We start from the raw sequence: 23,472 nt of genomic DNA on the forward strand, positions 1-23,472 counted from the left end.
ATATATATATATATATATATATATATATATGTATGTGACTAAATGCTGATATTGCATTCTTTTCCATTTAAAACTTGTATTTTTCTCACTTCTCGATAGACGGTGGCACTGGCTCGACCAGGTGCAGATTCAAACCAGCCAGTTCAGAGGATAATGACCAACTCTATATCCATGACAACCATTTCTCCTGCTCCCCTCTCTACTCCCAACTCTGTTACAACCCCCCACACTGCAAGTCCTCTCCGTCCTCTTGGCTCTAACATTAACCCAAGCACGCAGTCCAAACTGACTGGAACCAATGGTATATCTGCTGTAAAAATAGGTGGCTTTGGTCAAACAGCGACTATGCAGTCGTCACAGGAGGGTTCTCAGGATAAGCAAGTTGAACAAGCTAAACTGGTGAGTTACCAAAGTACGCTTTAGTTGCAAACGGATTATTGAATAAACTTTTGGCTTGAATAGATTTCAGTGCCTTTAAACAAAATACCGAATTGAAGTTGTGTTTTGTGAAAGTAAAGATTTTGATTTATGTGATTGTTTTCCTAGTAGTTGCTTGTTTTGATATTTGACAGAAGAATAACTGACATTAGGTTATGGACAATGACCAGTGATCTGTCTTCTGTGCTTTGCCTTATATTTAAGGAATAATTTAAACTTTAATTGGAGAAACTGAAATAAGGATAATTCTTCTGGATTTCTTTTATTGATGCCACGTGCCACTTTCTATTTCTCAGGAGAGTCAAGTGCATCAACGCATCTCTGAGCTAAGGAAGGAGGGCCAGTGGTCAGCCAGTCGACTTCCCAAGCTTGTGGAAGCCATGCGTCCAAAGTCCCACTGGGACTACCTCCTGGAGGAGATGCAGTGGATGGCAGCTGACTTTGCCCAGGAGAGAAGATGGAAAGAGGCTGCTGCTAAAAAGGTACAGCTGAGATGAAATAAAAAAATGTGAAATTACACATAAGGACAACAAAGGGACAAGTTACAATTGATATCTTGTTGAAAGTCAACCTGTCTCATGTGTCTTTGTTACAGCTTGTTCGCACATGTGCCCGTTACCATCAAGAGCAGAAGAAAAGTGAAGAGAGGTCAAAGGAAGAAAGGGAACTCCATCTTCGTCACATTGCTAGCACAATTGCCAGAGAGGTGGAATTCTTCTGGTCCAACATTGAGCAGGTAAAATACCTTTTTTTTCCTCTTTTTTTCAGGATTATCAAACATTGCCATGATTTTTAAATTACATGTGTTTTTTATCAGTCTGAATGAGGTATTTGTCTCTGTCAGGTTGTGGAAATTAAACTCCAGTTTGAAATTTACGAGAAGAGGCTCAAAACACTCAGCTTAAAAAAAGCCTCAGCTAAAGGTACGGCCCACTTAGCAAAACAGACCTTCTTTGCGCTGTATCATGACTTTTCACTTTATTATTCATTAACCTAACTACCTAACTTCTTTTTTTTGTTATTTTGTATTAACATCAATTGCTTGTGTTGCAGCACCAGGTCAGTCGACTGGAGAGAACATTGATAAAGAGGTAAGTGCTGCACAAATGTGAATGACAATGCAAACATCTACTGCACCTCAGATTTATCCCTTCATATATGTTTTATTTTTATAGGAGGCGGCCACATCAACAAAGAAAAGAAAATTAAATTTGTCCTTGTTTGATGAAGAAGGTATGTGTCATATGGTGATAAAAACATTTTAGCACAGATGTTAAAAGATTTTGCACTGTGTTGTTAATTATCTTAACTTTGCTAAATTAATTGTGACTGGTCATTTTTTTCAGTTCCTGATGAAGTGAGCACCATAGAGGAACAGGAGTTAATGGAAGGAGAAGCAGACCACAAATCAGAGCTGGTTGACCTTGCAAAAAATGGTACTTATTCCCTTATGTTGACTTTCTGTGCATATGTGGAAAAGCAGGATCGAGGAGGATACATTTTCTTTTCACATCCTGACATAATGCAATTCACCATTGATGCTCTGAAAGGTCGAGAGTTGTGTGTTTAACACGGAACTTTTGCCTACAATAACCTAAAATCTGACTATCTATACATTTTTTTAAGTATGTAAACACACTATCTTATGCATGGTTAACACACTTGGTATATGCTTCTGATGCTCATAATGGAGAATCTTCAACTAATGATCTTAACACACATTTGGTATTTATGCAGTGAAATTATCCCTGGGCAAGATAGAATTACATTTTCTCAACAAGTTTCAACCTAATTTAAATGATGGAACCTTATTCTGCTCAGTTAAATATACCATACAAGTACCAGAATGATTTGTCTTTTTCTGCTGACCCAAATGCTTTTCTGTTTGGCTTTTAGCTGAGATTCCTCTGGATGCTTTGATGAAGCAGTATGCCGGTGCCTATGTTGACAACTTTGAGTGGCCTCAGCCAAGTCCAAGTCCTAGTGATGAGGAAGACATGGAAGAGACCGAAGGTGCGTTAGTCATCAAAAAATGTAATTGTTCAAATGTTCACCCTCACAGTCGTTTTAGGCAGTGGAATAGTTAATATTCCTTCATTTCCAGAAACGGCGAGTCCTGTGGGGAGTCCACCTGAAGCTGTGTTGATTGACTCGCTGCTGAGCGTGGATCAGTACCGTGGAGCTGACAAAGCCACTTCCTGTGGCACGAGTGGGAAACCTGCCAGAGACATTGCTGAAGTGGCTGCAGCCACAGAGCTCATCCTACCTAAAGGCAGCTTCAGGACCACCTCCTCAGTAAGATTCACACATATAAAAGAAAAAAGATGCATTTTGTAATTTTTTTAACTGACCTTTCTTTTTTTTTAACTAGTCCCGCAGCCAAGCTCCTTTTCTTCTTCATGGGTCGCTACGAGAGTATCAGCAAATCGGTGTGGACTGGCTGGTAAACCTTCACAAGAAGCACCTCAATGGAATTCTTGCTGATGAGACGGGTCTTGGCAAGACTGTACAGACAGTGGCTTACATGGCCCACTTAGCTGGCCAAGAGGGTATGACTACATTCAAAGATGTGTGATTTTTTTTTATGTGAATATATATATATATATATATATATATATATATATATATTTATATATATATATATTTTTTTTAATGGTGAATATGTTTGTCCACAGGCATCTGGGGACCCCACCTTGTTGTGGTGAGAACATGCAAGTTGCTAAATTGGGAGGTGGAGTTTAAGCGTTGGTGCCCCGGCCTGAAGATCCTCCTGTACCTCGGCAACAGAAGGGAGCGCAGATCCAAGAGAATGGTAGTTTTTGCTGTATTTCAACAACACATATTAATGATAATATCAATATATGAGGCCTTTTAAAAATAATCATACATTGTCTGATCTACAGTGGTGGGGGGAAGCCAACAGCTTCCATGTATGTCTGACATCCTACAAGCTACTTATAAAAGACCAGAGTCATTTTCTCAGGAGAAGGTGGAGGCACCTGGTCCTGGATGAGGTGCAGCTCATTAAAAACATGACTGAGAAACACTGGGAAACAGTCTTTGCTCTCAGGAGGTGAGCTGGTTGAAAATGATTATAACAATTCCGGTTTCACAAGCATCAGGATTATGAGTTTTCACATTGCTTGATGTATTTGTAATCTGTAAAGTTGATCATGGATAACAATAAGACTGACGGATAGTCACGTATATATATGGGGGGGTTTTAGGCAAATAACTTCACTCATGAGATTATTTCCCATGTCAGGAATTTCTGTCTTTCTAATATTCTGACAAGATGCTTATCACAGGGCTCAGCCAACTGATGAACTGAAATATTTTGTATTTATTCTTCCAGTGAGCAGAGGATTCTTCTCATCAACACTCCTCTGCAGAATACTCTGAAGGAGCTGTGGACCATGATCCACTTCCTTCTACCAGGAATCACCAGGTCCTACTCTGACTTCCCTGTTAAGGCAGGAACAGACCAGAACCAGGACTACTGCCACAAACTGGTCATTCGCCTGCATAGGGTGGGTATAACCCCAGTTTATTCATCTGCCTAATAAACTGTAAACAGTACAACACATTTATATTCATAAACATGATTAACTCACCTCACCCTCTATCCTTTAACACACATTTGATATGAAATCCTTTCACTCTTATCTGTAGATGATCCAGCCGTTCATCCTGAGACGATCCAAAAGGGATGTGGAAAAACAGCTCCCCAAGAAGTACGAGCACATCCTAAAGTGCCGTCTCTCCAACAGACAGAAGAGCCTTTATGAGGATATCCTCACTCAACCAGGGTGAGATAGGAGCTCTGCATGCACAGTAATCAAAGTAGGGTTGCACTTACGCTTACTGGCTATGAGAAATACATGATAACCACTTACACAGGGACTTCAGGTTGAAGAAAAATGTATCAATGGACAGCAACTCAATCTTAATTTGAATGAGTTCATGTATTTTTATCAAATGCAGTTTTTCCTCAAATATTTTGAATGGTTCAGTACCAACTCTGAACCACTAGCACCAAAAATTATTCAACTTAAGCCCTAACACATTATCTTTACTGGGAAAAACTGCCAGTGTTTCCCCTACATGCATTTAGCAGCAGCGGTACTGAGCTGACTTTCTTTTTCATAACAACGATCACACATACACATGCCCTGGGCCGACCCGCCCACACTCACTCACACAGAGCAAAACACACAGTGAAGGAGGTGAAGTGAAAACAATTTGGTTTTAAGCTGCACGAGAGAGGATAACCCATGAACGCAGATCTCGGTAGGGGTAACATGGGCTTCATGCCAGGGGCGGCACGGGACACTCACAAAAAACAACTTCAACAATTGCACGATCAGTTTTCTATCACTCGTTTGCACATCATGTTAATGATGTCATGTCAGCGTGTGTGTCCGTTAACCTTTTCAGAGTGTTCATCCTGTTTCCAGTTTGTGAGCAGCAAGCAGAAAATCTGAGGTCTCACACACTCAGGAGGGGGCTGAGAGAGGGGGAGTGGGGGAATCTATCAAATAGCGCACCTCTAACGTTGTATAGTACTAATGCAATTAGTGAAATCAGTCACACCAAATATGCTACCAAATAAACTACAATTCATAATATTACTATAAATGTATAGTTTCACAGACATTGTAACATTTTTCGTGAAATCGATGAGAATAATATATAACCAGCCTGTAGCTGAAGCAGAGAGGAGATTCTCCAAGCTGAAGCTCATCAAGTCCTACCTGAGGTCCACCATGTCACAGGAACGCCTTAGTGGCCTTTCTGGGATTATATTAACCATGCAGTTGATTGATGACTTTGCATCAAGGAAGACAAGTCAGCATTTAAGTGTGCAATAGTGTGTTGTTCTATTTGTGTGATCCACAAGGAGGATTTGTGCAATTAAGTTTTATTTGTGTGTTCTTTGCTAGCTATATGCTATCTTTGGTATTTATGATTGTTGTGACATGTACATAGTTTTGATAGTAAATAATTGTATATTTCTGTAATTCTATAGACATTGTTCCAAATTTTTGTTCTTTTGGTTGGGTGCGTGGGAGGGGCTTTACCTCCGCTGCTTCAACTCCATCCGAGGGAAAACACTGACCTGTATTATCGAGGGTTAGCATATGTAGATGTACACGTTTGGTACTATCCACTGCGTCTTTTGTGTTGTTGTGAACTGTTTTTCATAACCATGTCTTTTGTCTGTCCTCCCCTAGAGCTCAGGAAGCACTGAAGACAGGTCATTTTGTCAGCGTGCTTCAGGTTTTGATGCAGTTACAGCGAGTGTGTAACCACCCTGAGCTGGTAGTTCCCAGAGAAACCAGAAGCTCCTACTTCAGGTCCTCTCTGCAGTTCAGTGTCCCATCATTGGTGCTGGGAGCTCTACAGAAGGACTCAAATAAGGTATAAATGATTGTGCTTTGTAGTTCTGATGTGCACCAAGGATTTTTTTCTAACCCTGTTTAACTGTTTTTACTCGAAAAATATGTCTACAACCTAATTGGCAAATGCCTTTAACCTGTTTATTAAGATGAGATTAATTCATGGTCACTTGAAAAGTGAATAATAAATGTGAGTAATATCTAAAAGTGAAGTATGCAGTATTTGGTTGCTGCTGAAATGTAATGGTATTCCCTCTGTAGATATAATATATACCATAGGTTCTTAGTATCCTTGAATGGACTCTGGCAACTTGCAATATGCATTTTTATTGCATTATTTATACTCTTTCACTCCACTATCCACTAATTGACAATAAGAATTATATTGGTTTCTTTGAAAGTCAATGCTCCATCCTCCTCTTTAGCTCTTTATCTTCTTGTATTTGTTTGCATGTCACCTTTTTCTTGAGAACCTGACTTTCTATCATTTCATCTTTTTAAGATAATGGAATTCTGTCTTCATTTTGAACCTTGCTGTTTTTAAAAATCTCATTATTCTCCTAGACTGTGAACCTGTCCATATTTGATCTGATCAATAATGAGAGCACACTGAGTCGGTATCAGACTGAGGAGGTGGTACCAAAACTGAAAGTCACTCAGCAGCTCATAGAGGAGATCTACACGGGTCCAGATCCTCCACCACGACCCAAACAATGTCCGATAAAACCCATGAGGTCAGCATTAAAATCTTTCTCCAGACATCTATGTAACATGACGTGGTGATGTCGAGATCCTCTGATGTTTTTAAATATTTTGTAAGTGTAAATTGATATTGTAATACTGCTATTCTGATGCAGATTATTCCAGCCAGTGCAGTATGGGACAAAGCCAGAAGGTCGCCTTGCTGCCATCACAAGTGCAACAGGCCAGCGTCCTCTGAGTTCCCCTGCTACTACCTCTGCCTCCACCACCAGCCAATCGGCACAGAGCAGGGGCAAGCCCCCCATCACAACTGCAACTACTACCCCCACTTCTCATGGTAAGACTATTCAGGGGGCAGTTCTCAGTAAAGAACAGGAGATTTTGTTTTCACAGTGGCTGAAGGAATACAGATGGTGTCATCTCACATCAAACTTAAAGAGACAACTTGTATCTGCATTTTGTTGGTGCCTTCACCTCACGTTCTTCTACTCATGTGTTGTGTGCATTATAATATGTTGTGCTGCATGATTGTGACACTGTGTACCTGATGTTTACAAATTCACACTGGGCCCATTCAATTGTATTCTGCATTTGCAGCACATTTCAGAAGCAGTACGGCATATTTAAGGGTTAGGTCTTACTCCAGCAACTTTAGTTGTTGATTCACCTTTACCGGGTTGTTTGACGGGTCATAGAGGTTTTATAGGTTGACATACTTCATGCAGCATTGATGGGCATGAGACATTTTTCCCACATGACAGCACAGCCATTTGGGTAAATCTAAGTGGATTACAAGTCAGCAACAGTTTGCCTCACTAGGGATGTCTCTTTTTATTCAAAATTCCAAATACATTTGAGCCAATTGCGTGCCATGTCAATCTCATTCAAACTTGATTTTTGGAAAAAGTGACAGCCCTATGCCTCACCACAGTAAATAATACCTCATTATGGCACAACCGGCCCTTATCCTCTGTAACTTCATGAAAAGTATGATGTAATATGGCAAAGAAGGATATAATAGCAGCAGTAGTAGTAATAGTAAACTTGTCATGTGAATAAATGCAGGCAAAAGACATTCAAAGCCGTTTGGATAAAGTTTGACCACCACTGAAAACACCTGCACAGATGGAACTTATGTTTCAATCAATCAATAACACCACAGAGCCTTTTTGCTGTGTTGGCCCACCATTGCTGAATGAATATACAGAGGAAACTGTTTGATCATACTAATGATTTGACTATATATTAGGTTACCCCTAACATGTGGTCCCATACCCCATTGCCTTGTACTTCACAGCGGTCGGAACGGCTTCTCAGAGAGCCCAGACTACCCCTCCCATCAGCAGCAGCAGCAACACTGCCACCTCCACTGTAGTCTCCTCTGGGATCAGTGGCGTTGGGCAACATGTGTTGGGGGCTGCCCCTGTGGCTTTGGGCCAGACCTTAACTGGCGCAGTTGTGGGATCTATAGCTCCCATCAGCCAGCCTGGATTAGCACAGGTCCCCAGGCCAGCTCTAGCCCCCAGCCATGCCATCCAGCCCAGCTTACTGTCCCAGAGGCTGGTTCTTACATCCCAGGCCCAGGCACGGTTGCCTAGTAAGTGGCCTCCCCTCCCCTCCCTCTCACCATTCCCCCTCCACCTCTGGCACAACAATACAGACTCCTCTACACTGGGGCATTTACTTGGGGCACTGCTGATATGTGTTCAATTTTTAATTCTCACAGGAAATGGTTTTGTACATAGACTCAAATGAGCAAATGTTGAATCACTGTAGTGGCGTTATTTTGATCATGGCAGAGCTGCCATATATCAGTAGCTATACAACTCACAACTCATGGTAAAGAAAACAAACAAATTGTATCTGTAGCCATATCAGCAGCATCTCCACAGCCTCAGCACTCCCCGGTTTCTTTTTCAAAACCTGCATGTACACTGAACGACCCACTTATGTTCCACTACAAGTCACTACACTATTTAACTTAATTATTATGCCCACCCCCTTTGTTTTAATAATTTCCCCCCAGTTTACTAATATTCTTGTGTTTCTTGCATCAGCCCAGCTGCAGGACGAAATCCCAAAGCTTTGGTTGTTTCACGTTTTTTTCTTTGCTGATATGGTTTCACTGATGTTGAGCATCACTGTAAAGCATGTTGAACACAACTCCAACCCTTTCTGCCTCAAATGTGAACAGAGAAACCTTTTCAGTAACAACACACAGATTGATTATTTATATATAAAACAACAAGAAAGTAATGAAAGTAACGTACAAGAGTAACGGAACAATTTGAATTTTGAAGTAAACATCTTCTAAATATAATTTCAGATAAGATTTCTCATAATTTATGCGCATATACGTAATGATTACTGCACACTAATGACACATTTTTACCTTGTAAATATCATAATTAATTTAACAACTGTTTATGAATTATCAGAAACGATATAGAAAGAGATTTTTTTAAATTACTGCATGGTTTAACAACCAAAGTCCAAGTGTAAATGGAATGTAAAGAAAATGTGAACCTTTCGGACTTTGATACCTTGAAAACCTATGTATTGCCATGTCATGCATCTACACAGAACAATGTGTGGATGTTTGTGCACACATATTGTCAAAACATTTTCTCTGATCGCTGCTGAGCTGTGTAAAATTTATTAACTTAATGTTAATGTATTTTTTAACACAATGACTTTCCTGTTAGACCAGAGATTTGCTTTGGTTAAAAATATTAAAAGCTCAATTGAAACTTAATTGCCATTTCCATATTTTAAAATTATTAAAAAATGAGACTATTAATACATTTAATTTAATCTGTTAATTTACATATATTTCCTAATGTAATGCTAATCAGAATGAGTGCATTGCTTCATCAGAAATGGCTAAAGGAAAAAATATACATTTTAAATCAATAAATACATTTTTTTTCGTAGACCAGTCTCTACATTTAGCGTGTGTTGGTTTGAAAAGGCAGTAAAGTGCAGTGCTCTGTGTATGTGTATGTTTCAGGCTCTCTGTCTCACCTGAGGACCACCCTTACATCCATTTTCTTTTCCCTTCAGGGTTTGTAAAAGTAGGAGCTGCTATGGTTCTGTTGTGGAGGGCGGCTCTGCTCGTTCCACTGATTAATCCACCCTGGTTCTGCATGTCCTGACTTTTTTTCACCCTTTAACTAACTGATGCAAAGTTTATATTTTTGTAACTGATAAAATGTGAGCCATGTCAGTTGACATTTTAATGCATTGTGTGATGAAGTGTCTGTTCTTCCTTTCCATTAAAGGTGGAGATGTGGTGAAGATTGCTCAGCTGGCGAACATAGCAGGCAGTCAGAATCGTATCTCCCAGCCAGAGACTCCTGTCACTCTGCAGTTTCAGGGCAACAAGTTCACGTTGTCCCCGAGCCAGCTCCGCCAGCTCACCACCGGCCAGCCTTTGCAGCTCCAAGGTACACTCGGTAATGTACATCCCATCCTCACTCTTTTTCTAAAAATACTTCTATTCATCCCCTTTTGACATTTCCATAAAATTCACCTGTTTTTTATGTTTATCACATTTGTGGCATTTTTTTAAAACATATCAACTTTTACATCAAATTATGGACATTTGTTTTACTCTCCTATCTTTCTGTTACCTCCTTTCAATAACTTTTAAATGACAAGTCCTAATAAATTAAATATGTCATAACTAACGTTAATGATAAACATTTTATCTTAAGTTTAGTATCTGTAGTTGTATTGTTGATGCAATTTCCTCAATGTGCTGATGTTTTTTGCCTTTTTATAATACTTAATACAATACTTAATCCTGCATTATAGTTGTCCAACTGTGTCTGAGAAAGGGCATCTCTGATAATGGTTGCAAATTGTGTGTCATTTAGGAAACATCCTGCAGATTGTGTCGGCTCCAGGTCAGCAGATCATCAGGCCCCAGGGATCCATGGTAATGCAAACCATACCACAAGCTGTTCCTGCCTCCAATGCCTCATCTTCACCTGGGGCACCTCACCCTGGCCTGACAACAGCCCAACAAGGTGACCCATTCACACTGCAGATATTGTAGTGTTATATCTGATTAACTGTCTCCAAATCAGTCATTTAGTCTCATTGTCCTATTTCAATTTATTATTATAATGTTGAGAGTTAATACATTTTTGTATGACATGTAATGCTACCTTGCACCCACTATTTAACATCTTTATGTACAGTAGGTTTAACTCTTGTATTCACAATGACACTTCTCTCTTCTCTCTTCTTTAATAGCAACGGGTGTGACTACAAATGCCACATCAGTCCCCAACAAGCTCACTCCTGCAGCTCATGCTGGCTCTCAAGTAAGCACATTACTTTCAAGCAAAATCATGCATTTTACAGCATGCAGACTGGAGTTTTTAAATACATTTAATTAAATGTGGTTGTGTATTATCTCTCTTTTGTTCAGGAGTCCTCAGAAGAAAAGACTCAGCAGCTGAAGGAGCGTCTGAGTCGCCTGTTTGTAGCAAATGAGCGACGCTGCAGCCGCAGAGTATTGTATGGGACAGACCTGCTGCAGGCGTGTACTCTGAGCTCAGAGCCAGGTCACTCTGCCCTTACGGCGGGAGGCTGGAGGTGGGTGGGCAGAGAGAGCTGCCTCAGGGCTCAGAGAACCTGCGTAGCTACCACCTCTACACTGCGGTCCACTCTTCTCTCTGTGGAGGACCGACTGGAGGCTGCCAACAGCCTTATCAAGAGGTATTGCAGCTCAGTGTTGAAGCCCCATCTATAACTATACTCCAGGTTGTTTAAAATAGCATAAAACAACTTAGAAATCAATGCATTGTTGATATATATCAGGTAGGGATGCACGATATGGATTTTTCTGGCCGATAACGATAATAATTTCATCAATTTCCTAAAAAGAAGTTCATAGCCTGTAGTTTATGGATGAATTAATATTCTATTGCTAACACAACAAAAACAGTTCTGACTCAGTTCTGAGTGTTCGTTTAGTTTTTCAGTGGAGTACATCAGAAAACTTCAAAACTTTAGTTGGAGGAGGAAACTTTCTCCTTCCAAAGAATTGTCAATGTATTCAAATAATAATTCAGATAAAATAATGTGCATTCAAAACTAAAGGCTATTATAGAACTGAAAGCCTGATTAAAAACTGACAAAAGCACATGGAATATTATGCTCAATAAAGAAAAGGAAAAAACGTTGAGGATAGCTTATGTACTTTTAGTGCATGAGAGTAAGGAAGGTTTCTCTGTACTTTGGCCTTCGTGTAACATAAATCAAGTGTTTTGCATAAAAGTTCAAAATAAATTAAATGCACTGACAATATCTCTGAACATAAATGTCAATTATTAAACACAATTAGTTGAAACAAGATATAAAGTGCATCTTTCATAAAAAAATGAAGGCTCTTATAGAACTGACAGGCTGCTGTATGTGAGTGCCTGCAACAATGTCCGTTTCATATAGAAATCATCATCCAGCCACTGAGCTCCTCACTAACGCTGTCTGCAAGCGCCTCGTATTCTCGCCATACATCGTTATAGACTCTAAGGTGACTTATGCGATTGGTAGTGTTAAAACTTGTAAATGTTTTTCCCCCTCTCGGAACATTCGCACATTTGTTGCAAATTACAATCCTACAGTCGCTCTCAGAAAATTGGGAAAAACTTCCACAAGGAAGGTTTCAGTTCCGACGTAAACACATCATGCTGGTATGGACAGTCACGGATGTTTGAGTGCGACCAGGCGCACTGTGTTTATCAGACGTTTTATTGGGCATAATTTCCGATTCGGATAATTAAATAATATTATAAAATTCCCATTATTGAGCCGATAATATATCGGACAGATATATATCATGCATCCCTTATATCAGGTATTAGCTGCATTCATGTGAGTGACTTGTCGAGTAAAACAAACACCTTTTGTGCAGCATTAAAAATTAACACTAGTGTCACAATTCTATGTTTTTTTTCTTAATCCAATTTATTACTTTCTAATGTTCATATATTTATCCATCAGTGTTTAATACTAATGCCATCTCTTAGGCTGGTATGTGTGGTGCCTCCAGCTGCTGCTCCACCTCCTCACCTGTATGCAGTCAATCCCCCAGTTCCCTACAGCCTTGAGCAGAAGTCTCTTTGCTGTCGGCTAAAAGAGGCCTCTGCCCCCCACAGTGCCGACGTCCACCACTTAACGTCCAGGCGTCTCTTCCATTCTCCTGATATGCAGCTAATGCAGATGGACTCAGGTAAGCCGAGCATCTTTTTCTCAAAATAAAAACATTTAAACAAATTTATTAACATGTTGAAATTGCATGTTGCAGCTAAATACCCCCCACCTCACCCTCCCCTTCCTAGCATGAAGGAAAACCTATGGGTAGCCTTCAGTTGTCATAAAAACTCAAAATGTGTTTAGTCTGTTCAGTCTGGGCTACTGTAAAAAACATAGTGGCTTCTGTAGAGAGGACCCGCTCCTGATGCAAATATAAAGTATTTGAATATGAAGGGACCATTCTAGGGTAAAGAAAACAACAACCATAAACGGAAACGGCTGACAATGCCAAGAATAATAACTTGATATTTATCTTTTCCAAAGGTAAACTTGAAGCTCTTGCCATTCTGCTGCAGAAGCTTAGGTCAGAGAGCCGCCGTGTCCTCATCTTCACTCAGATGGTGAAGATGTTGGACATCCTGGAGGCGTTCCTCGATCACAGGCAGCTCACCTATGTGCGGCTTGATGAAAGCTTCTCTCCTGACGAACGACAGGTAAAATCACCATTTAAATTGGTAGTGGCAGGCAACATTGTTTGTTAGATTATGTCAGCAAACATCAAAAATGGGCTTTTGTGACACTGGAAAAGATACATACAGTATAATTAGAGCAATAATTCTAGTAAAAGAGGGTTAAAAGTAGTTACAACAGTTGACCAACAGTGGGCTAGCTATTTCTATGGTAGGCAAGAGTATATTTAGGTTTTCTCTCTCTTTCTCCTGATTTAAAGAAACTTGTTTATTCTTTTTCTTGCATATTAACAGTTTAAGTGTTTAAATCAGTAGTTAAATGAAAGCAAAGTCTAAGTTGAGACATACCTTTAGTAATCAGTCAGTATTTAACTTTTTAACTGCAAACATAAATTGCCTCAGTTGTCCAACGAACAGGTTGGTATAGTTTTTACACAGACACAGAGACATCTCCACCTTTGTGTGCCTCCTTGTCTAACACCTGGACCTCCCAGTGTCAGTGCAGAGTTCTGGCTCAACAACAAGTATCTTGCTCTCTTCCCTCCCTGCTGGACAATTTTCCTTTCAGGGACATTAGTGATTTTAGGTCTATGTTATTAAGACTTTCCTATTTACCGCTGTCGTGTTTCTACTCTGCCTGATCTCTCAAATTGAAAACTTAAATGTTCTTCTTCTCTTTTCTCTCATCTGTTGAAATGTATTATACAATCCCTCTTGTGTCTGGATCAGTTAATTAGATCTGATGCTGTAAGAAAATAGAGATGCACACAACCAAGTGGCCACACACAGCATTTGCATCAAAAGAGAAGATTAAGCTTTAATGAGCCTTTGGGGAAAATAACGTACATGAAATAAATGTGTTGGCCTTCACCTCAGTCTGTTCATGTGCTTGTTGTTGTGTCCCTGCAGGAGAATATGAAGAAGTTTAACAGGAACAGGCAGGTTTTCTGTAGCATCCTGACCAACCGCTGCTGCTCTGCAGTCGGGACAGTGTTTGATGCAGATACCATCATCTTCTATGACACAGACCTCAATCCCAGCATGGACGCCCGCACCCAGGAGTGGTGTGACAAAATAGGACGGTCCAAGGATATACACATATACAGGTGAAATCTGATTTAGGATTTTACCAATAAAGTGTTTTGAGTGCTTATATTTTATAGTACCTAACTGCCTGGTAACCAGTTAAATGTGAGATGTAACGGTAGGAGTTTGATGCTACTTTTGTTTCTTTTTGTGTGTTGCACAGGTTGGAGAGTGGAAATTCGATTGAAGAGAAGTTGTTAAAAAACGGCACCAAGGACCTGATCAGAGAGGTGGCTGCTCAGGGAACTGACTACACCTTGGCATTCCTCACACAAGTAAGATTCAGTCATGTCAGCCTTGTTCTGGACTTTGAGAAACTGTACATACTCCCTTTTTTTCTAAATGCTTAATGCTAAATACTTTCATTCTGTATTTTCTCCACACTGCCAGTGTTGAATTTAATCTTGAACATAAAGGTCCTGTCCCAAGTCCTCTCCCTTGGCCCTACCCCTAGATATGAAGTGCCCTTTGCTGGTAGTGTCCCTGGTAGGGAGAGGGCTAGAGGATCTTGACTAAGTCAGTCACCGTGTTTACATCAGTTATTTCTATGTAACGTTAGTCCTGTCCATAGAAACATCTGCCCGGCACTGAAAACTTTATAACGTGGGCGGGGACGTTTTTTTCAACAACAAAAAAAATGTATATATATATATATACGGGACTCTCACTCAGACTGTGTACGTGCTTCTTTTGACGGCGTGAATAGAGATTTTCCGGAAAAAAATGTCATGGTTAGTTTTGTAAGATTTTGTACTTACATTTATGAGCATTTAACCCGCAGTGGTCGCCATCTTGATTCACTTCAGCCGTTAGTAAAGCATTCAGGAATTTCTGTCTAACCCTTCGATTTAAGGGGTTCCTGAATACACTACGGTTGAAAGGGTGTTCAAGGGGCTAAATGGCCACAACACCCTTCACAGCCACAAAATGAATTGGTGAATTGGGACAGAGCAAAAGTAACTGGTCTCATCTTGTGTGTTTGTAGCGGACAATCCAGGATCTGTTTGAGGTGGAGGCAGGGTCAGGGGAGAAGGTGGAGGAGTTTGTGGTTCTTCACCAAGAGCCCTCGGCCTCTGAAGCCATTTCTCCCAGAGTGGCAAGACCCTACATCCAGGCTCTCCACAGCATAAATCTAGATGCTCTGCCAGAGGAGGAGAAGCAGCAGCAGCAGCAGCAGCAAGAGGAGAAGTTAGCAGGCAAAGACTCAGCAGAAGACAACCCAGAGTCAGAGAGCCAAGCTAAAGAAGAGCCTGCTCAGATTGAAGAGCTAAATGCAGTCATGGAACAGGTAGCTAAACTTTTTCTGTTTACTGTTTGGGAATTTGTGGAAGCAGAAAAGAACAAATAGAAGGCATACATTTGCATTAAAATATAATGCTGTTTGATGACTTGCTTGGTTAACATTTACTTATTCTCTAACAGCTCACACCAATTGAACGGTATGCCCTGCATTACCTTGAGTACCTCCACATCAGTGATGATGAAACTGCTCTCAAGGTAACTTAAACTGTGTCTGAAATCAACTGTAACTGTAATCAAATTCTGATAAATTTGGATTGATTCATTCATGTTTTGTTAATTTTCCTCAGGAGCGGTTGGAGAGCTCTAAGAGAGGCTGGGAGCTGCAGCAGGTGCAGAAGCTGAAAGAGGAGGCGAAGGAGGAGGAGGAGCGGCAGCTGATGGAGGGAGATGAAGAGCTCTTCACCTACACCAGAGAGGATGCCTACAACATGGTGGGTGGCCATTGTGATCCATGTCAAACAAACAAGTGAAGTGTTGCACTGTTGTTGACATGAAACTTTTTTCTTAATTTCAACAGGAGTATGTCTTTGATGCAGAGGATGGACATACAGAAATAATGCCGGTAAGACAACAAAAATGATGTTACCGGGAAAAAAATTTCCAGTATTTTTCTCTATTCCTAATCATAATGTCCTGCTCTGTTTTCTTGCTGCATTCTGACTTGCTATTTTTTCCAATACAGCTTTGGACTCCACCTACACCTCCACAGGATGACAACGACATTTACATCGACTCCGTAATGATGCTGATGTATGACACCACACCCATGCCAGAGTCCAAGCTGCCTCCTGTCTACATCCGCAAGGAGCACAAGAGACTCAAGATGGATCCTTCAGGTGAGAGGCAATTTGTCAGCTTCAGTTCTGAACTCTCAGAACTCTCATATTTAGCATTATGGCTCCACTTAGTAGTGTTATGTAGAGTACATCTTCTGTATTGTGACTAATCATGCATTCAGACAAGAAATTATTGATATATGTTGTCTAGTCAATGTTTATTTTAAGGGAAAATAGTTTGTTTGTTTGGCATCTCTGTCCTTACTGGAGTGTGTTTGTCCAGCAGCAGCTAGAAAGAAGAAGAAAGGCCACGGGGAGACGGTCATTCCCCCACGCTCCCTTTTCGAAAAGGCCAGTATGCTGAAAGTTCGCCGTGAGGGCAAGGACCAGAAAAAGAACTTCTCTCTCAAGCAGCAGGCACCGTTTGCCAAGCCGTTACCGTCGCTTGTTAAACCTGCCATGGAGGCCAGCCAGGACAACCCAGAGTGGCTCATCAGTGAGGACTGGGCTCTGCTTCAGGTACTTTACAGTGCTGTTCCATCATGTACTGATAGAAATTATTTAATCTATTGCACTCCATGTCACTTTGTGAAATAGCACAGTGTACTCAACATCTAAATATCACACTTGTGTTTCTGATAGGCTGTAAAGCAGCTACTGGAGTTGCCGCTGAACCTGACGATTGTGTCTCCTGCCCACACTCCTAACTGGGATCTGGTGAGCGATGTAGTGAACTCCTGCAGCCGCATCTACCGCTCGCCCAAACAGTGTCGCAACCGCTACGAGAATGTCATCATTCCCAGAGAGGAGGGCAAGGTAATGAGCATCTACGTTTGCTGTAAACTAGTTTACTTATCTTGTACTTGTTTTCTAAACCAATTCCAAAATTCTTTTCAGTTGGTGTATGAGGCAAACCCCAAGAAGAAAACCAAGAGCATATACAAGGTACCTTATCCTGCACATTGAATTTGATGTCAGTTTCTTTGCTTTAAATTCCTGGTCTCACTTAGTTATGTTTCTCATTATTATGTGTTTTTCACTCAGTCCAAGAACAGTCGTCCTCTAAGGACCTGTCAGATCTATACACAGGACGACAACGCAACTCACATTCAGCTCTACAACAGCCGTTTTGAACTCATGAAGATCATCGCCAGTAAGAGGAGTCCGCCCATAAAACCACTGTAAGCACTGGTCATTGTCTGTTTACAATGATTGTGTTAATCTTATGGAGGAGCCAACAGTAAAACAGGAGACTTACAAAACTTCTCATGACATGTTATGATTATCCTAAAAGTTTGAATGATTTCACATAAACAATGGTTCAGTGATTGCGTATAATATGATTGTGAAAATGTGCATGAATCATTACGTTATTGCAGAGGCAGTAATATGTGCCAAAGCCTGATGATACATTTCAGGAAGTTGTTTTCTGTCTTAACAATAAAGTGATTTACATACATTAAATTAATTACTTTACATTATTTACAGACTCGGAATGAATCCATTCCAGAAGAATCCCAAACATGCATCAGTCTTGGCAGAAAGGTGTGTTTAAACTTCCATTTTTATGCTTTTCATTTAAACTTCATTTAAATTTAGAAACAAAGAAAAAAGTGTATTATCTGTTCTTCTTTTCCTTAGTGGGATCAGCTACGACAAGCCTCTCCCACCCATTCAGGTCGCATCTCAACGGGCTGAGCGGATCGCCAAGGAGAAAAAGGTGATTGTCAGCCATATGCCAACAACTGCCTACAGAGTTGTGTGTTTAGCCATGTGCTGTGCCATGCAGGTCTGACTTCAACAAACAAAGACAGCATTTGGTTTGGTTGTTTACACAGCTAATCATATAAATCTGCTGTCGGAGCCTTCACTTGGGCAGACAACCTGTATACCTTCGTTACACTAGGGTAGCAGTTGTCTATCTCTCTTATACTGCAACTGTTCCATTCAAGCACAGTTATGTGGGTATTTCCCAATATGTGTGCTGACATGTTCTGTCCACAATAAAAGAAAAACATCTCCCCCGTAAAATTCCATGCACAGAAAGAAATCAATACAACTTCTCATTGTTCTTTTTCAGGGTCATAAATCAACAGCTGTCACATACAAAAGTGTTTTTTACTGACTTGTATTTGAGTTTGATTTAATGCATTGTATGTGGGTTTGTGTTTCCAGGCCCTTGCAGAGCAGCAGAAGGCTCAGCAATTGGCACAGCAGACGACTGGAGCTCCTCAGGCCCAGGCTACACCCGGTCAGGCCGGGACTGCGGCTGCTGGCCAGACTCAGGCTCTGGTCCCCCAGGCTGCTGCAGTGGCCGGAGCCACAACTGTGCCAAATGCAGCAGTTCTGGTGAGGATCAAAACGTTCTCCAACAATATTCTTCTCCATACAGTGAACCACTTTACCCGGTGACGTTTTTCAAACACACATTTCAATGTTTTTTCAGGCTGGAGCCATAAAAAACGCCACCGTAGGCACAACCCTTCAGGCCGGTACGTCTACACTCATATTGTTCTCATTACAGAGCTGCTGGAGGTCCAGTGGTTAACTCACTTCTCTTTGTTTCCTCCAGCCACTGTAGGGGGGAATGTGATTGTGAACACAGTAGCTGGAGTTCCTCCAAGTCCCTTCCAGGCCAACAAACGCCTGGCATCTCCAGTCATACCAGGCACCCTGTCTGTGAGTCATGTTCATTAATCACTGCTGCTTTGGCTCAACTCAGCCACCTCCTGACTGAGGGGATTTCATGATGCAAATAGCCTTTGAAACGGCACAAAGCAGAATGCACTCCCACTACACTCTGAATGCACAATGATCATTAGACGTTTTGAAGCATTTACTCACTGTGTCTTATTGTTGATGTTCCAGCCTGCCAGTGCACCTGGAGCCCAGTTGGTCCACGCTCAGCAAAGAGCTGTCACGGCTGCTCCTGCAGAAGTAGTCGCCATAGCAACAGGCCAGGGTGTTCGAGCCGTTACCCCAGTGACAGCATCTGCGGTAGTTTCTACCACTCTGAGCCCGGTGCAGACACAGACTCGCCCGTTGGTCACTCAGGTGACACCAGGTAAATGAACTGCTAGCAGGTCTTTCTGTGATAAGTAGTCCCTCAGATACCCATCAAATACCCATCACTGTTTCACACACACCTCACCTATCTCCTGCTCTCCATCCAGCCCCAGGTATGCAACTGCCGCAAGGAAAGTCTCTCACCCCAGCCCACCTGCAGATGCTCCGTCAGCAGCAACAACTGCAGCAGCAGCAGGCTGCTTCCCCACAGATTAAAGCTGCGGGAAAATCTCAGGTAAATCATCACCATCTTTACACCGGCCACACAATATGTCACTGTAACTGTTTTCATATTTACCTTGTAAACAATATGCTGAAACCGTAATGTTGGGCATACACTGCCACTTGATCCCGTTTTTGACTCGATTTCTGAAATGCAATTAGAAGTTAGACTCATTTTAGAGTTGGACTGAATCTCAGCTTCGACATTTGTCATGCAGTGTGTGGTAGGGTGGGAGGAGCGATCCAATGCTCCCTAATGCTCGTCAGTTGGATGAATTTCTGACATGTCACTCATTTTAGGTTGGCCGTCTTCATGCTCTTGCACAGTTGAATACACAAGTTTATTCACCAAACCCAGTGAAATGGCAAAATACAGTGAAGGTGAAAAATGGGCAAAGAAAGGGGGATGTCTGTATGATCTGTAGCTTTCTATCTCAGCAGATTTACCGGTAAAGTGAGTTTGAATAGTATGAGTATGCCCTCTTTAGGGGTTATACTAACAACACATTTACACTTCATTTATCTTTAACTGGTAATCTGTGTGTTTCTAGGAGCTGCTGAAATTGCACAAGCAAAAGTTGCAGCAGCAGGTGGCCGCAGCAGTTGCAGCAGCAGCTCAGGGCCAACAAGCTGCAGGGGCCCAGCAGGCCGCTCAGGTTCAGCCTGCACAGGCCGCCCAAGCCAATCCTCAGCTAGCAGCTGTGGCAGCAGCCAGACCTGGAGCAGTACTGACTGGCACCACTGTGGCAAACCTGCAGGTGGCCAGACTGGTAAGACTGGGCCAAGAGTCATTACATTACACACACGTACAGAACTTGCGGGCAAGTTAAGGAAGTAATCGAGAAAATGTGCATAAGAGACCCTCACCATATGAATCAAAATACAAAACAAATTGTTCACCAACAGCAATAAATCTAATGTTATGGTTCATGTATGTCAATATCAGAAGAATTGAAGAAATGACATGTTAATTCTCTTCTTTCCTCATGTCCCTCGACAGACTCGAGTGCCCACCCAGGGTCAGATTCAGGCCCAGGCAGGACAGACGGCCCAGGTGACCCTCACCAAGCCTCCTGTGGTCTCTGTGCCAGCTGTGGTTTCATCAGCTGGTGTCACTACACTGCCAGTCACCGTCGCAGGCATCAGTGTGCAGTCTATTGGCCAGGCTCAGAAAACAGGTGTGTTCAGAGTCTTTGACATGGAATGTTTTACATAACTTTCCATGTGGGCTTTGTCAAGACAGTTAGCAGTTTGAGATTATATTATGGGTCATTTGCTGTTACCACTGATTGGAATACAAATCAGATTAAGCCACAGTTGGTGTTGTTGGTGATTTAACACTCTTTTGACATCCTGTTACTGTGACAATGCATCTTTACAACAAACTTCTGGTATGTTCTTAAGTTCTAACATGTCATTGTTCTCCTCCTCTCTGTCAGGTGGGCCTGTCATGACGCCGTCCTTCCCCCAGATGCAGCTGCTTCAGATGAAGAAGCAGCAGCAGCAGGCGGCGGTTCAGGCAGCGGCCGCCGCTCAGCAGAAAGCAGGGCAGCCTCAGCAAGGACAGGCCACTGTGCAGCAGAAGGTAACGTTACACACCAACAGACACTAGACTTTCATGTGTTAACAACTGACCGTTTGTTTTGATGTTGGTTTCTTTCCAGAACATAAGCAACAAATACACCATATACTGATATTTAAACATGTCCACATTATTTTCTGCTTAACTATATTACTTCTTAAGAAATAATCATATAAATAAAGTTATTTTATGACTTGATGAGTCACGTTATTGACCTTAGATGGGCACCCAGCAGGTGACGGTGCAGGCGGCTCAGCCAGCCCAGCAGGCGCAGCAGAAGGTGACCTACGCTGCCACGACCCAACTCCAACCAGGGATCAAGACCCAGTTCTTTACATCTATCGCCCAGGCTCAGAAGCCCACTGGGGCCCAACAGATCCAGGTACAACCTCAGTGCCAGTCACTATCACAAAATACATATTTGCAGATAAACAATGGATTTGTGTATTAATGCGAGGTATTCTTGTTTACTTCTCTTATCAGGTGGCTAAGCTCCCACAAATAGTGCAGCAGCCCACCGTTGCTAATATTCAACAAATCGTGTCTTCTCCTCAGCAGGTAGGGTTTTAGGCTGAGCATTGCTCCTCTAAATGCAGTGTTTCACATTGAACCTTAGAAACAGGATATAACAGTCGTGTTTGTGTTGTTGCTGTTCAGATCCAGGCTCAGACCGTCACTCTGACCCAGGCCGCCACATCAGCTCCTGCTCAGGTGCAGATGATTCCCGCTGGGACGGCGACAGCGCAGGTGGTCCAACAGAAGATCCTCCAGCAGCAGGTGGTGAGCGCAGCCGCCTCGCCGCAGATCCAGACGCCTCCTTCTCACAGCCCTGCACAGCAGCCTGCGGCCTCGGCTGCAGAGTCTCCTGCACAGCAACCAGCTCAGCCCCAACAACCCACCAAGGGTCAAGCTCGACAGGGGGGCATCAGAGCCAAAACTCCTGCCAAGCCCAGCAGCTAGGAGTGTCACACTGATGAAACTGGATTTGTCAGTGTTTTTTTTGCAGTACACACATTGCAGTACAGTTGTGCTGAAGCATTCTTCTGCATCTCACAGCAGCTGAGGGCAGAATCAGACGTTCCTCTACATCCGAAACCAAACCAGACCTTAAATCCTAACCTGAGCGAGGCTCAACACAAAATAACTCATTTCACCTAAACAGTTAGGGCCGATCAGTCTCAGCTCTTCTGGTGAGATTTATAATTTTTCATTACTGAATCAACTATGTTGATGTTGTCTTTATTTGATCCATGAATTGTGGAATGTTTCTTGAAATTTCTATAACTTAAAAAAAAGACCTCCCCCACAGCTACGACCCAGCTCATCAAACGCCAGACACAAAGTGATGCCTTCAAAGTGATGATTATAATGTTACTCAGCAGATATGAGGCTGAGGTTTGTGGGTAATTCAGAGTTGGGGGGGGGGGGAATGAGCTGTCCATTAGAATAAGTGTATTCATAAATAGTCCCTTTTATGTCTAATTCCCTTGTTGTCTATAGATAGATGAATGGAGAATAATGCACGTTCCTTTAGTCATTTGTTTTTTATTGCAGCAAATACACTGTAAACATGTACTTTAGTATTTTGTGTTTTCTCATAAATTGTCTTTTTTTATTGATGTCAAAGGAAAAAATGTAAATATCAACAAAAACATTTGTACTTGTAAAGTAGTTGTGTTTTCATTGGGTTTTTTCAGCTAATTGTAATAAAGTGTTTTGTTTTTATACACAAATTCATCTTTTTCCCCTTTTTCTTTTTGCATTAAATCCGTTGTAAGTACTTTGACATCTTGTGAATTCTTACAACACACTCCCTGGTTTTGTAATAGCGCACAGAGATGTATGTTTTTGCAGCCTTGCATATCAGTATCAGACATTTTAAAAAGCGAGTCCTGGAGGAGGCAGGACCAGGAGCAGGAGATTTCTGTTTGACAAAAACACCGGACAAAACCGAAATCGGTGTTAAAGCTGCTGCAGGGAAAGTTTTAGTTTTTTTTAGATTTCTGCATTTTAAGCATCTTGGCTTCGGACAGTCTGAGGAGCGCACTGCCTCTCTCAGCACTGTCTACTTGGCCTGGCTCGATGCTGACTCACAGAAATACCAGAGTAAGTTGGACACAAGGATAGAGGATCAACTTGACACTTTATATGAACATTCATCT

At 41.7% G+C, this 23,472-nt stretch overlaps 1 protein-coding gene across 9 annotated transcripts in view; it reads left to right on the top strand.

Annotated features, from left to right (window-relative positions):
- The window catches only part of ep400 (E1A binding protein p400), a 28,882-nt gene extending 5,792 nt beyond the window's left edge, over positions 1-23,090 (top strand). For 2 of the 9 annotated variants that reach the window (XM_034595387.1, XM_034595382.1), the window contains 48 exons: positions 100-399; positions 735-920; positions 1,034-1,174; positions 1,283-1,361; positions 1,492-1,529; positions 1,614-1,671; positions 1,785-1,874; positions 2,335-2,451; positions 2,543-2,733; positions 2,810-2,987; positions 3,114-3,250; positions 3,342-3,511; positions 3,794-3,968; positions 4,111-4,247; positions 5,673-5,859; positions 6,402-6,571; positions 6,695-6,876; positions 7,837-8,136; positions 9,821-9,994; positions 10,418-10,570; positions 10,800-10,870; positions 10,978-11,267; positions 12,581-12,783; positions 13,131-13,300; positions 14,186-14,382; positions 14,526-14,637; positions 15,348-15,650; positions 15,785-15,859; positions 15,952-16,095; positions 16,182-16,226; positions 16,347-16,500; positions 16,724-16,959; positions 17,083-17,256; positions 17,338-17,385; positions 17,485-17,621; positions 17,929-17,985; positions 18,082-18,160; positions 18,616-18,789; positions 18,887-18,932; positions 19,013-19,119; positions 19,309-19,504; positions 19,614-19,741; positions 20,280-20,498; positions 20,729-20,906; positions 21,168-21,313; positions 21,531-21,692; positions 21,794-21,868; positions 21,968-23,090. In XM_034595387.1, the coding sequence (XP_034451278.1) occupies positions 100-399; positions 735-920; positions 1,034-1,174; positions 1,283-1,361; positions 1,492-1,529; positions 1,614-1,671; positions 1,785-1,874; positions 2,335-2,451; positions 2,543-2,733; positions 2,810-2,987; positions 3,114-3,250; positions 3,342-3,511; positions 3,794-3,968; positions 4,111-4,247; positions 5,673-5,859; positions 6,402-6,571; positions 6,695-6,876; positions 7,837-8,136; positions 9,821-9,994; positions 10,418-10,570; positions 10,800-10,870; positions 10,978-11,267; positions 12,581-12,783; positions 13,131-13,300; positions 14,186-14,382; positions 14,526-14,637; positions 15,348-15,650; positions 15,785-15,859; positions 15,952-16,095; positions 16,182-16,226; positions 16,347-16,500; positions 16,724-16,959; positions 17,083-17,256; positions 17,338-17,385; positions 17,485-17,621; positions 17,929-17,985; positions 18,082-18,160; positions 18,616-18,789; positions 18,887-18,932; positions 19,013-19,119; positions 19,309-19,504; positions 19,614-19,741; positions 20,280-20,498; positions 20,729-20,906; positions 21,168-21,313; positions 21,531-21,692; positions 21,794-21,868; positions 21,968-22,270 (7,392 nt within the window). In that variant the 3' untranslated portion in view covers positions 22,271-23,090. The remainder of the gene's footprint in view (positions 1-99; positions 400-734; positions 921-1,033; positions 1,175-1,282; positions 1,362-1,491; positions 1,530-1,613; positions 1,672-1,784; positions 1,875-2,334; positions 2,452-2,542; positions 2,734-2,809; positions 2,988-3,113; positions 3,251-3,341; positions 3,512-3,793; positions 3,969-4,110; positions 4,248-5,672; positions 5,860-6,401; positions 6,572-6,694; positions 6,877-7,836; positions 8,137-9,820; positions 9,995-10,417; positions 10,571-10,799; positions 10,871-10,977; positions 11,268-12,580; positions 12,784-13,130; positions 13,301-14,185; positions 14,383-14,525; positions 14,638-15,347; positions 15,651-15,784; positions 15,860-15,951; positions 16,096-16,181; positions 16,227-16,346; positions 16,501-16,723; positions 16,960-17,082; positions 17,257-17,337; positions 17,386-17,484; positions 17,622-17,928; positions 17,986-18,081; positions 18,161-18,615; positions 18,790-18,886; positions 18,933-19,012; positions 19,120-19,308; positions 19,505-19,613; positions 19,742-20,279; positions 20,499-20,728; positions 20,907-21,167; positions 21,314-21,530; positions 21,693-21,793; positions 21,869-21,967) is intronic. The other 7 variants (XM_034595390.1, XM_034595384.1, XM_034595389.1 and 4 more) reach the window with 5 other exon arrangements.
- Positions 23,091-23,472: the final 382 nt, after the last annotated feature.

This window comes from Hippoglossus hippoglossus, chromosome 9 (assembly GCF_009819705.1).
Source record: "Hippoglossus hippoglossus isolate fHipHip1 chromosome 9, fHipHip1.pri, whole genome shotgun sequence".
NCBI lineage: Eukaryota > Metazoa > Chordata > Actinopteri > Pleuronectiformes > Pleuronectidae > Hippoglossus > Hippoglossus hippoglossus.